Source organism: Lagopus leucura, unplaced genomic scaffold, assembly GCF_019238085.1.
Source record: "Lagopus leucura isolate 7727_CA_CO unplaced genomic scaffold, USGS_WTPT01 Super-Scaffold_100008, whole genome shotgun sequence".
Taxonomy (NCBI): domain Eukaryota; kingdom Metazoa; phylum Chordata; class Aves; order Galliformes; family Phasianidae; genus Lagopus; species Lagopus leucura.
This window is the reverse complement of record NW_024962265.1, coordinates 756,738-770,870: the sequence shown is the minus strand read 5'-3', so window position 1 is coordinate 770,870 and position 14,133 is coordinate 756,738. Positions and strand designations below refer to the sequence as shown.

At 43.3% G+C, this 14,133-nt stretch overlaps 1 protein-coding gene across 1 annotated transcript in view; it reads left to right on the top strand.

The window, feature by feature from the left end:
- EXOC4 (exocyst complex component 4) overlaps window positions 1–14,133 on the top strand; it is a 402,172-nt gene that overhangs the window by 360,691 nt on the left and 27,348 nt on the right. The window contains exons 15-17 of the mRNA XM_042872752.1: window positions 6,797–6,938; window positions 10,860–11,038; window positions 12,586–12,745. Of these exons, the coding sequence (XP_042728686.1) occupies window positions 6,797–6,938; window positions 10,860–11,038; window positions 12,586–12,745 (481 nt within the window). The remainder of the gene's footprint in view (window positions 1–6,796; window positions 6,939–10,859; window positions 11,039–12,585; window positions 12,746–14,133) is intronic.

Here is a 14,133-nt window from a genome sequence, read left to right as displayed (position 1 = left end):
TGCAGAAACTAATGGAAAACAAACCAGTTTTAGAGGAGTTATTGCCTTTTTTAAAGTGCTAATTTCCTCATTGAAATTTATGTCTGCCAGCAGAGGCAGAGAGGAGCTCTGCAGACAGCTCTAACGAGACAATTCATTAACTAGCGAGTGTACACACACCATAAAAAACATTAATTCGTAAAATGAAAAACTAATAGAGTGTTTAGCCTGTTCTTTATCACCAGTGACAGTCTGTGCTCTCCTCATCATTAGTGTTTACTGAACTGATGGGGGCTGCAGCCCAGCTTGCTTATCAGCACTCATCGTAAATGAGGTCGCAGTGCTTTTTTTCCATCACAGTTACTTTGTCCCATCTCCTGCACTTGAATTTTACCATGGAGTGTAGGACAGAGGCATAGAAGGATACTCTCAAGTTTTGTCTTTTTTTTTTTTTCAGATTTTGCATTTAAGTTCTGTTTCCTTCTCCATTCTTGAGAAGATTGGCGAGAGAAAATCCCCTCCTTAAGGATCTTCCAGTATAGAGTCATAGAATCATTAAGGTTGGAAAAGACAACTGAGATCATCTAGTTGAACCATAATATGTATGATTCTTTGCATATGATCACAGTTGCCTCTGCTAAAGAACCGGATTCATTCATAGCAAAACTCTAACTATGTAACAGTCATACTATAGAATCATAATACATCCCAAGTTGGAAGGGAACAACAAGAATCGTTGAGTCCAACTCCTGCCTTCACCTTGAAGTGTTGACATAGCTTTTCCACTTCAACATTGATGAGCAATTTTCTGACAGTCGCAGTAAAAGGTGAGCCAGGCTAGTACTGAGTACTTAGAAAATTCCACCCTCACATCTGTTGTTTGAAAGGTCCTCGCCTATTAAAGCTTGTCCTTTCTTGGTATTTGCTTTGCTTTAACAAGAATCCCTGTTCTTCCCAGTGTTTCGCTATCAATCGATACTTTCAGCTGCATACTCATCCCACCTGCATGTAGTAGAACTAAGTAGAACTCAGTATCAGAACTTTTCTCACCTCAAGGTTACTTGTTTTTTAGAAGAGAAGAGTTGGATCCAGTGTAGGAGAGACTCAGTGGTGTATCTTATGTAGGTGCAGGCTGTCCTCACTTCTGCTCACTGGCTCATCTGTAAGCACAAGAGTTGGGCACAAGATTTAATCCTGCCCAACGTTGGTTCCTGGTGGTTTGCAAGAAAAAGGTAAATGTGACACTGAGGGACATGGTCTCAATCAATCACAGTCATGGGTTGACAGTTGGACTGGATGATCTGAGCGGTCTTTCCAACCTGAGTGATTGTATGATTCTACTTAAAACTTATACAGAAAACAATTTATGTCAAAAGGAATAGTGCATCAATAACTACGTAAATATCTTCAGTAGTTATCCATATCTGAGAGGCCCAGAGGTTCAGACACGCTTGAGAAGTAAGGGAAAGGATGTCAAAGCCAAAATCTGTCTTTTTACAGATAAATCAACAGGTTCCTGTACCTTTGAAATAAATCTCATGAGCTTGGGAAAAAAAATCAAAATCCAGTTCCAGATTTTATGGCTCATTCCATTACTTTCCTGCAGAGCTGCAGCTCTGAGATCCCCAAACAGTCGTGTTTAGAGGCAGGCAGTGAGTGATCTATGCCTTAGAGCTACAAATAATACTCCTGAAGCCAGAAACCAGTCCAAGTGGCCATATGGGTTGCATATAGTTGTTGTTTTCCATTATTTCTCGAGCACCACAGGTGTGCAGAGCACTTTGCAAAAGGATGAAAAGAGAAGACCCTTGCTCCTTGGGGAGCTTATACTCTAAATTAGATTGAGACAGCATCTCAAGAGCAATAGGAAATCAAATTGGAAGGAAAGATGTGTAACCACAAAGAGAAAAGTGGCTTGAGAGCAGGGTCCTGGTAGTTATTTCCACAGAAAGAAAAACATTTGAGTTGACTTGCTTTGTCTGGTTCTCTTTAGTTACTTAAGGCTTTTCATCTCCAGCAAATCTCCTGCTGCCAGGGCAGAATGCAGCCATCTCCATGCAGCTGTGCAGAGGTGATACCCCAGTGATTTCCACTACTTTTGAATGGCTGAAGGCATTTTAGTCTGGAAAAGAGGAGGCCCAGGGGAGACCTTATTGCTCCTTACAATGACCTGAAAGGAGGTTGTAGCAAGGTGGAAGTCAGTCTCTTCTCCCAGGTGACAGTGATGGGGTGAGAGAGAATGGCCTCAAGATGCACCAGGGGAGGTTCAGGTTGGATATTAGCAAAAATTGTTCAGAAAAAGTGGTGAAGCATTGAAACAGGCTGCTCAGGGAGGTGCTGGAGTCACTGTCCTGGAGGTGTTCAAAAGAAGGGCAGACGTGGCAGTGAGTCTAGAGGGTGAATCTACACCATGTCCAAGCTCTACAGTGGTCACAGACGTGGGCTGATGGTTGGACTGGATGGTCGTAATGGTTTTTCCACCTTTACTGACTCTGTGATTCTAAAGGCTGCAAGAATAGGAGATGAGGAGACCTTAGATCCTGCTTTTATTGATAACAAAAAAACACCCCAGGTTTTACCCACTGCAAACCAAAGCATGGAGAGAGAAAGTGGTATGCCAAGAGCTCCAAAAAGTCACCAGCAGAGATGGGGGTTAACCCCAAGTCTCCAAAGGCATGGTCCAGCACTGAACCAATAGCAATTTCCTTTTGCATGTGATTTACTAATACTAATGATTATTTTGGGATTTCCTTTTCCAGAGAGGAAGGGAGTAAGAAATTCAAGATCGAAAAGGTGCAAGCTGATCCCTAATATTACTTCTGGGACACAGTAAGGGTTTCAGACCGTGTCTCTGAGTTTTTCTTCCAACAGAGTTGTAAAATTTTTCTGTGAACCTTTCCTCTTCCCTCTGCAAGGCAGTGGCATATAGTGCTATATGTAAAGTGTGAACATGTTGCAGGTTTATTTCTCAGGCTCAGGTTGCACCGGAGCCAAAGCAGAGGCAGTAACCTTAGATTGATTTTTCTCCTTGCACTCTTAAATCATTCAAATCTGTTAACAGTCTCTCTGCTCAAGCAGGACGCACTATTGTAGACCTTGATTGGATACAGAGGTTTGTTTATGGGCAACGCTGCAGGTTTTGTTTAATATTCCAGAGGTCTGGTAATTTACATCCATCGATTTACAAGGCACAATCTGTCAAGAGACACCAGCGTCCCATTGAATTGCAAAATGATTGAAATCATGGGTGACAACTAGCGTGTTAAGTTTATTTTTCTCATGTTTGCTGGAATGAAATGTTCCCTCTCCTCAGAGTGAGATATCTTGGCTGTGCTTGCAGCGAGCTAAAAGAAATTCCAAACAAAGCTGTAATTGTTATCCAGCAGCACAGGAAGACGACTCAGGACAACTGAAATTCATCTGTTGAGGCTGCAGGATGATAAGGGACTAAGGAGCAAGTTGTTGGCTGCTGCTTACCCAACCGTTGGGTGTTTTGTTGGCTAGAAGGGTTCATTGTTTGACTTGGTGTAAACAGGCCAAGGTACTTATAAAGGAGGAGGAGAAGAAGATATGTATGACTGTGGATCTGTGGTGTTGCTTTTCCAGCATTTCAGTTTGAGATGCCTCCCTCTGCCCTTTCAGTGGAGAGCTGAGAGTGTTCTGGTGGGTTGAATGACTGTGGGGGATCACCCATCACTTGGTGTCTGCCCAAAGAACTGCCCGTCTCCAAAACAAAAGTTCCAAAATATGCTTTTGTTCAATACCCCTTTAGGCTGTGATTATCTTACTCCTTCTGCGGGTTCACGTCTCCTGAACAAGGCTTTAAGAAATAGGATTTTCTCCTTGGTTGACTCAGCACTGAGACAATCCATTCTGGATGCCTGAGGAAGGAGAAAGGACAAGTGGAGGGCTCTGGAAGTCTTCTGATCTCAAAAAGTGACAGTATACTTCAGGGCCTTCGTATCACTTGAGAAGTGGATATACCTTCCTAAGCCAGCACTTGGTCTTCCTTCCCAACATGGGGACACAGAACACAAACAGAAGAACTCCCCACCCTGGGGACATGGAATACCTGGAACTCCCCACCTTGGGGGCATGGAACACCCACAACTTCTCACCCTGGGGACACAGAACACCCAGAACACCCAGGAGAACTTCCCACCTTGGGGATGCACGACACCCAGAACTTCCTACCCTGGGGACATGGAAGACCCAATAGAACTTTCCACCTTGGGGATGCAAAACACCCAGAACTTCCCACCTTTAGGACATGGAACACCGAGAACTTCCCACCCTGGAACATGGAAGACCCAGAAGAACTTCCCCACTTCAGGACATGGAACACCCATAGCTTCTCACCTTGGGGATGTGGAACACCCAGAAACTTCCCACCCTGGGAACATGGGATACTCAGAAGAACTTCCCACCTTCTGGATGTGGAACACTCAGAAGTTCTCACTCTGGAGACAGTGAACACTCAGGGGAATTTAAGCACTCAGGCTTTAAATAAAGCACAGATTGCCCCCGTCTTCCTCCTGCTCTTATCTCCACTGACAAATACAATTACCACTTCACTTAAATTGCTGTAAATGAATTATAGAGAGCAGAAAAATGTGCATATATTTCTCCGCTGCAGAAATTAGCTGACTCTTGCATTTCAGGTGATGGATCCATCCATCTCCACTGCCGGGGCGAGTTGGCACAATCAAACCTGAGACTGCAGCAACATTCCTGTGCTGTAACAGCAAGTCCATCTCCAGGAGCAGCACCAATAGAAACTTGTCAGTATTTAGAGTTTTATGACTAAAAATGGATTTTTTTCCCCCATTCTGCAGACCTGAATCTGCATGATCCAAAAGCCCCGCCACCCTCTAGGGAAACAAATGTCGTAGCTGAAAGGTTTGTTAAAATTAAACTTCATCCATATTGCTGTGATTGGAGGAGCTGCTGAAGGAGGCTGCTTCCTGGATCTGTATTTAACATGGCCTTTTCCTTGCATGGTTTTCTCTGTAGTCATTCATAGTAAAATAAGATGCACAATTTGGTGCTTTGCTGTGTGCAGTCTTTTCCTTTTGCTTTGTCACACTCCTTTAGTTGTACAGATCTGTCTTATACGTATAGCACTGTTTCAGACAAAATACATTGGGACTTTTGACTCCTCATTTTGTCTTTGCTTTTCAGACTGGATCTGAAGTTGTATTGAATTTTACAAGCAAATCCAAAGCTCCACATAGGTTCTTCTTTCAAAGGAAGTCTCTGGCTGTACAAACAGTGGCAAGAGACGTTTATCTGATCAGTCTCCATCACAATTAAAGTTTGTTGTCAACAGTTCCTTAGCAATGTACAAATCCTTTCTGTACTGCGCTGCGTTGGTGTCTGGCTGAGTGTTTGTCATGTACTAAACATTAGGGAAGGCAAGAGAAGACAAGAAAACAAGCCAATTCTTAGCACCAGCAGATAGCACACCTTCATTATTCAGGTTGACCACGGAACAAATACGAGCTGAAAATGTGAAACAACCATGAAAAGAAAGCAGATATCGAAGCAAAAGAGCAAAAAAGAATATTCCCTGGAGAGATGGGAAAGCTCTGGTCCCATTGTGGCAGCAGTGAGAGCTGAAATACAGCACACAGCTCTGGTTAGCTGTGCTCAAAAATGTAATTGAGCCTGGAAGGGGTGCAGAGTTGCTCGTAGGATGAAGAGGGGATGGAAATTCCCACTCCTCAGTGAGTTTCTTGTACTGCAGCAGGAGATGAATGCCAATGATGGAAACCTCCATCAGGCGAAGAATAATGATGGCATATGAAGAACTAAATATAAAACATCAGTGAATAAGCGTAGGCTGGAAATTAGATCCTAACCTCTAAAATCAGTGTTGGAGAAGTGAGGTTTTGAAGGAGTAGTTCAGGGAAGTAAGGAGGGTAGAAACCTGAATGACTTCAGTACGGCATACTATTATCTACCCAAGGCTGTGGGACGTGATGGACTTGATGGCCCAAGACATCCCTTCCCATCACACTGTTTAATTCAGATGCAAGGTGCCTAAACAGGTCTGCATAATTTCAAACACTGCTAATCACCCTATGCACGAAGTCATTGCTAAAGTGCTGCTTGAATGAGAGCTAGAACTCAGATATTTGGAATTTGCTTCCTCTAATTTGGGCAGAATATTTGATAACTGTGTTTTGAAGAGCTCTTGGTGTGAGTGATACAGACGAAATTAAATGAGTTAGACCCACAGGATGATGTATACAGGACAGCAATCTCACAACTATGGCCATGGCCAGTACCCACAACTCTTCTTTTCTGAGTTTGTTGCCCGTGAAGCAGAAATAGTAGTTGTTTGCTGGCTCGCAGTGGGATGGTAAGAAATAAATGATGAAAACATCTCTGCTCTCCATGATTTCTGCAGATGGGGTTCACTTGTGATTACATAAGGAAGTCTATCGTGACCAAAAAGGGTCAACTTTCTTACTGGTGCCATGGTTTGGCCCCAGAGCAGCTCCTCCCTCACTCCAAGCAAAGCAAGATAAACATTCCTGGATTCTGCAGAAATACTTTTCACAGAGCAGTATCTTCCCAAGCAGATGTATTCTGGTGGTTGATGAAACCCATAAGATTCATTCTGGAGTTTAAACCAATCACAGGAGCAGTTTGTTGCTTCTTACATTCCGAAATCATAGATTTCACTGCTCAGCCAAAGACAGAAGAGAGCACACACGCTTAGGGTGGAAGCAGTCAGTGTGCTATAGTTGCTAAAGCCAAGTGGTATCGATGAAATATGTCACTGATTTATCCTTTTTTTTTTTTTTCCTAGCTATGTCTCCTGGCCAGGACAGCCATGCCAGCATGGAAAACCTTCCTGCATCCGAACAGATCCTGCAAACCCTGAGTGAGCTGGCCAGGTCTTTCCAAGAGATGGCTGACCGCTGCCTGCTGGTTCTACATTTGGAAGTCAGGTAAAAGCCCAGAATTTGGGGGTTGTAGTGAGCTCAGAAAGCTGCAGGTCAGAACTGTGTCCAGAAGTCATATTATGGCATATGAATGGTATATGTGCCCGCCTTCCTGTGAAGAAGGGTTGAGGGAACTGGGCTTGTTTAGCTTGGAGAAGAGAAGGCTCTGGGGAAACCTCATTGTGGCCTTCCAGGACTTGAAAGGAACGTATAAACAGGAGGAGGAACGGGTGTTGATAGTGATAGAACACTATAGAAAGGGGGAATGGTTTTAAACTGAGACAGGGGAGGTTTAGGTTAGACATTAGGGGGACATTTTTCTCACAGAGGGTGGTGACAAATTGGAACAGGTTGCCCAAGGAGGTTGTGCATGCCCCATTCCCAAATGCATTCAAGGCCAGGCTGGATGTGGCTCTGGGCAGCCTGGTCTGGTGGTTGGCGACCCTGCACACAGCAGAGAGGGTTGAAACTCAATGATCATTGTAGTCCCTTTCAACCCAGGCCATTCAGTGATTCTATGATGTATCCAGAAATGCCAGGTCCCATAACTATGGGTGGCCAAATGTGGGGCGGAGGCAAGATGGGGCTTTGTAAGAGGGTCTGTATCTTGTGTCAGAAACTATGAAAAAAAGTTTTTTGCAGGCTTTGTCCATAGATAATTGCACAGTGTTTTTAAAGCCTAACAGGTGTCTGCATATTTATTAGCCATTGCGCTTTGGATTGCAAATAAAAGCTTTTCTTACTGCTTTTTTTTTTCAAATAGTGAGAGAATCTGGGGAATATAAGGTAAGCACCAGCTGGAACTTTTAAAGGGCTGGAGAGTTTTGTGATGTCTCTGACTACACATGCAAAGATGAAAAGCAGCAAATCCCTTTCTTCAGGCTGCCAGCTGTCCACTCTGGGGCTGGGAAAGCATTTGTCCATTGGCCAGGTGCATTTTCACTGCTTCATTTTTTTCTGAAGCATCAAATATAAGTGGATGTCATAGACAGGCAATGAGACTTGATGGGCCATTTGTTCTTCTGTGGCATATCCTGAGCCATATTTTGTCTTCATATATGTTGACAGAGCTCTCATGAAGTCAGTATGTAGCTTTAAAAAAATACACATCAGTTATTGTCAGCAGCCCTTCAACCTGCTATCCATCATCTGCTGCCCACTTGATTGCAAGCATCACAGATTAGTTGGGACTTGAAGAAAAGATTGTTAAAGTATGGAAATGGAGCAGCTTTCCAGCTGCAGTGTAATGCAAGGTGATGCCTGGCCTAACCCAGACTCATGATATAGGCACCAGCCTGAATGGGTTTCGGATTTTCCATCACATTTTGGTTAAGCAGAAATAGGTGCAAATATAATTCAGGACAATTTTCACTGCTACAGACAGCGAAAGAGGGGTTGAGACTTTGCAGCGATCCCCTTGGTTTTCTCCTACCTTAGGGACCCCCCATTTGTTTACAGCTTTGCCAGATGCTGATTGGCACAAGCCTGGGTTTAGATTCTCCTCTACAACTATCAGAGCATGACCCGAGGACTATGGTCTCTGAGACCCTGCACCTTGGGTTTACATCTCCTTCCTCAAATGAAACTGTTGGCACATCCAGATCATTAACCATTTCTTTTGGGGTTGCCCCGAGAGGTGGTGGATGCCTCAACCATGGGGGCATTACAGGACAGGCTGGACCAGGCTCTGAGCAATCTGACTGAGCTGTAGGTGTCCCTTTGCAGGGAAGTTGGAGTAGGAGACCTTTAAGAGTCCGTACCAACTCAAGTGATTCTATGATTCCTTAGTCACAAACAACCATGAAATTTCAGATTACTTAATCTGTTACCATGTTTTACTATTAAAAAAAACACCAATACAACATTATATAGGAGCAGGTGCTAAATGACAGGTATATTTTCACTCTGGAGATTGGCCTAGCTTGAACTTGCATGCGATGGCCACCTCAAGGACATTTTCCAGGAGGACTGGTACACAGAAGCCAGAACTTACTCATCACAACTTAGAGAATCATAGAATTGTTCGAGTTGGAAGCAACCTTTGAAAGTCATCTACTCCAATTCCTTTGCAGTGAACAGGGGCATCTACAGCTTGGTCAGGTGCTTGGAGCCCAGTCCAGCCTGACCTTGAATGTCTCCAGGGATGGGACATGTACTACAACTCCCACCCCATCCCAACCCAGTGCTTTTTGAGCCAGCCAGTCTGGCATGAATTTTATGTCTCAGTGTGCTGAACCTGAGATACACTTTTAATGCAAGGGGTATTTCAGCCAGGCTGCAGTTCGGCTATGATTCCCTGATGGATGAAATTCAGAAGAGTCCAACCGAAATCGTGACCCCATCCCCATTGAGTGATGTGGGTGAAACCCAAGAATTACAAAAGTCAAAGGAGTTTTGCTATTGACTTTGCTGATCATAGCATTTTCCACTATGAGTTCAAGAGAAATGACCTAATTGCAGATTTTTGCAGAACAATATGTGAGTGCACAGGACTTTTTCCTTTGATGGAAAAGATGATGGTAAGGCATGTTGCCAGCAGATCAACATGTCTGGCAAACTGGAAAGAAGTTGCAATGGTATTAAATGTTTGGGAAGATGCAATCTCGGCCTTCAAATTACCACTGAATGCCTCCTGGCTCACTCATTTTTTCCAGTTATAAGGGGCTAACAGTACATGCAAGGAGTATCATTGGAGCATCAGTATTGAAGTGCTGCAGAACCAACATGTTTGAAAATTGAGAACCTGGTTAAAAGGCACTTGGCATTTCAGAGTGATGGTGTAGGTCGTATCTGTTAATAGAGGATCCTTTGTATTCACCTCTCAAGATAGGTCAAGAGACAGATGCATTTAATGCAGATGTAGCCACTCATTTCTTAAAATTGCTTTTTACTTGCTTGAACTTTAGAAGGAAAATTATAAGGAAGCACTTTTACCTCTAACGTATTTAATACATTGTCATGATAAGTAATTCGCTCGGGGCTTTTTTGTTCCATTGGTTTTTATTATTCCAAAAATAAAAGATGTATGTTCAAGAGAGCTTAACTATGCTCTCTAGCCCCTCTGTATCCCTGCAGTATCCTTATATATGTCATTTTTCCACAGTGTAATCATCAGTGCTTTTCAGAAGACCTAACCACAGAGCCATGTCAAGGTCACCACAAACATGCTGGTGTTTAGAGGGAGAAATAAAAGGAACAACTGCCCTCCTTGGCAGCCTTAACCGCTGCAGAGGTGTTACAGAGATAGTCTTCATTAGAGCCTGACTGGGATGTAGATATCCCTGTTCATTGCAGAGGAATTGGAGTAGATAATCTTTAAGGGTCCTTTCAAACTCAAACAGTTCTATGATTCTGCTGGGGAACTGGCTAACGCTTGACAAAAAAGATGAGATAATTATCTAACAATTGGAAACTTTGAAGGCCTCCATGGATTGGTAATGAGATTTAAAAAGAAAAATCTCTTAGGTCTTCACATTAGAGCAAGGGAAAATGGGCACTGGAATGTCCGTACATCCTCCAAGCCTCCCAGAGCTGCTTGGTGTGCTGGCAGTAGGCACCTTTGCAGCTGGCATCCAGACCAGGCATCCCATGAGGGATGTTTTGCTCAGAAAGGAATGGTCCCTTCAGTTATCCTCATTTTTTCCAGTCCTGGCTGAGAAACCAAAAACAGAACAAGCAGTGCAGACATGCTCTTCTTTGACCAAATCATTTGGCTCTTGAGTCATGTTTTTGTTGATAGGCTTTCACTCTCTTGTCTGGAATCTGCACAGCCTTTAGAGGACTTGAACGTACAGATTGCTAGCATTTCTCTCCATGAAAATAAGCATCCTACTATCATGTTTTTTTCTGCCTAGAACCACTTCTGAGTAACACCCATTGATATTTTAATGTTGGCATTGTGCTGTAACACTCTCTTCTGTCTTGCAGAGTTCATTGCTTCCACTACCTGATCCCATTGGCTAAACAAGGGAACTATGCCATCGTTGCCAACGTGGAGAGCATGGACTATGACCCCCTTGTTGTCCGGCTCAATAAGGACATCAGTGCCATCGAGGAAGCCATGAGCGCCAGCCTCCAGCAGCACAAGTTCCAGTACATCTTTGAAGGTCAGACATTTGTCAACAAGTTTGTAAGAGTTTGGTTTTGTGAAATGATCTTTCGTTTTTATCACAGAGCTCAGAAGTATTATCTTTCAGGGTAAGACAAGAGGAAATTGTTGCAAACTAGGGGGAGATTTTGGTTGGATATAAGGAAAAAGTTTTTTACAGGAAGGAAGAGTGGTGAGGCACTGGAACAGGATGCCCATAGAGGTGGTGGATTCCCCCATTCCTGGAGATATTCAGGGTCACTGGACAGGGCTCTGAGAACCTGATCAAGCTGTAGGTGTCCCTGTTCATTGCAGGGGAGTTGGACCAGATGATCTTTAAGGGTCCCTCCCAACTCGAATGATTCTGTGATTCTATGACTCGAACACACACTGTGCTATTGTTGCCATCTACAGCAAATTGATTGGTGAGACCCATGCAGACATAAGTCAGAAACTTGTTGCTTCTTTACCATTTCTGAGTGTCTTTGATAGAACCAATCAACCCATTCTGAGCACAAAAAGGGTAGGCTGATGTACACGCAGGACAGTTCACCAGGAAGCCGTATGTATTGCAGGCACAGCTCTGTTATAGCACAGACCCTATCCAAAGTGTAGCCATTCCAATACCAAAATTAAATTTTGAGAACATTAGCTCTTCTGATGTCTCATCTGTTGTGATTACCTTGGAGAATATAAATCACATCTTGGTTCATCTCCCTGTATTTATCTGTGGCACTGATGCACAGTGGTGTGCCAGGGTGTGATGATGTCAAAATCAGAAGAGTGAGGACTGGAGATGCACTCATTTTATTGCTGGCAGGGATGAAGGCTGTGCAAGCCTTGTTAGCCTTCTTCTGATCAGCATTTAGGAAGCCTAAGCATGAGCGTACGTTCATAATTCAGACTTCTAATCAATGTTTAGTCTTTTCCAGACCCCTGTACTGAGTGAATTGGGCTACATTTTTTCTATTTTTAATGCTTCATGCGTGGGTACATCATTCTGAGATTTCCTGTGACTTTTAGCAGCCTGCCATGTCCTTCAGTAGCAAAGGAAAGATGGAGACATCACTCAATCAAAAGAAACTATCAGAGAAGCTGTGCATCAAGTGCATTGAAATGCAGCTCATTTTTGCTCTTGTGAGAATTTGCCAGGGAAAAATACCATTCTTGATAATAGATTAGAATAGTATCATTTTGTCAGAGCAGTGGTGGTCCATTGATCTGCTGGAGAGAAAGGAATGGAAAGGTGTGTGCTGATCAATCTGGGAGTGTCCTGTAAAACTCAATGGCTACAATAGTGCAACTTCGAGTTTTTATAGTTTTGTATAGTTTTATAGGGTTTTGTTTTGTTTTGTTTTGTTGTATTTTTGCTAACAAAGGGAACCTTGAGGAAAGCCAAAAAATTCACAAGGAAGATGGTGAACTGTTTCCAGAAGCGGTCTGCTGTATCTCTCTTTCCAGTTCACACACCCATTCCATGCCCATTCCCAGGTTTTATGATGAATTATTGCCAGTAAATGTCTTTCTCCACTCATTTTATTATTTGTTTCTTTCCTTCTTTTACAGGTTTGGGCCACCTCATCTCCTGCATTCTTATCAACGGAGCCCACTACTTCAAGCGCATCAGTGAATCTGGCATCAAGAAAATGTGTAGGAACATTTTCATCCTCCAGCAAAACTTGACAAACATCACCATGTCACGTGAGGCTGACCTGGACTTTGCAAGGTGAGCTAAGAGCCTTAATTGTGTTTGTTATTATTGTGATGCCCACCATGCAACTGGATGGGTGGTATGGTGAAGTTAAATGTACAGAAGTGGTAAGTGTAATATTCACTTTCCCCCTTTGTTGCGTGGGAGGTTCAGCCAAGATCCCTTCAGAGCTCAGCGTCAGCTCGGTGTGTTCATGCTGGGTGATTTCTGTTCATGTGATTCTCTTAACATCTAAACTCAGGCAAGGAAATGTTTCTAGATACAACTGCTGTGTGGAATTTCAGCTGGATGAAGGTGGGGCCTCTGATTGCCCAAATGAGTTACGCTTCAGTTTGTTGAAAATTTAAACTTAAACCATGTCTTCCTTTGTGTTCTGTTGCTCCCAAAATTGTAGCAATACCAAAGCCAAAACTGGACATGGGAGCTCAGCTGCAAGTTTCTTTTCTGTTTTGCTGGTTTATTCATTGAAGGGGGATCATTTGAGGCATTAATCACAGGGTGTAACTCAGCAGAGCTGTGTTGTCTGAATCTCTGTGGAAGCAATCATAGAACCCTAGAATCATTTGAGTTGGAAGGGAACCTTAAAGGCCATCTAGTACAACTCCCCTGCAGTGAACAGGGACATCTACATCTCCATCAGGTTGCTCAGAGTCCTGCTCAACATTACTTTGGATTCCTCTCCAAGGATGGGGCATCCACCCCCTCTCTGGGCAGCCTGTGTCACTGCCTCACCTCCCTTATTGTAAAAAACTTCTTCCTCATATCCAATCTAAACTCCCCTGTTCTAGTTTGAGACCGTTTCCCCCTGCCCTATCAGAACAGGCCCTGCTGAAGAGGCTATCCTCTTCTATCCTCTTCAGATACTGAAACACAATGGGCAGCTGGGTCCAAGAAATAGCCAAAAGAAGAGCCTAGAACTTGCAATTGATGGCTTGTAAGCTCAGATGACTAAAGTTTTGCATGATGCTCAGCTGTGACCCTCTGCCAACACTGGTGTCACCATTTGGCCATCACTCTTGGAGCCTGAATTACTGGAGAAGCATGACTCCCTTAGAGAAGGGAGAGGAGATATGACTGAGTGCCTCATTTACTTGGGCTCTCATATGGGGAATGATCTCATTATTGAATTTGTCTTTTCATAATAACATTGACGTGGGGAAATTATGAATGCTGAGGCCTGGAGGAGAGAGAAGAGAGTGAGAACAATAGATCCATTACTAATTCTCCAGGGAATAAAGTTCCCAAATTGAATCTTTCCTTTTTAATTTTTTATTATTATTATTTTTTTTCCCCTGATCTGTTGAAGTGTTAAGTAAATTAGCCCAGTTTTTTGGCAGGCAGAACAGGACTTGATCATATGCTGACAGAAACTGGCACCCAACTAATGAAATGCTGACCAAGTG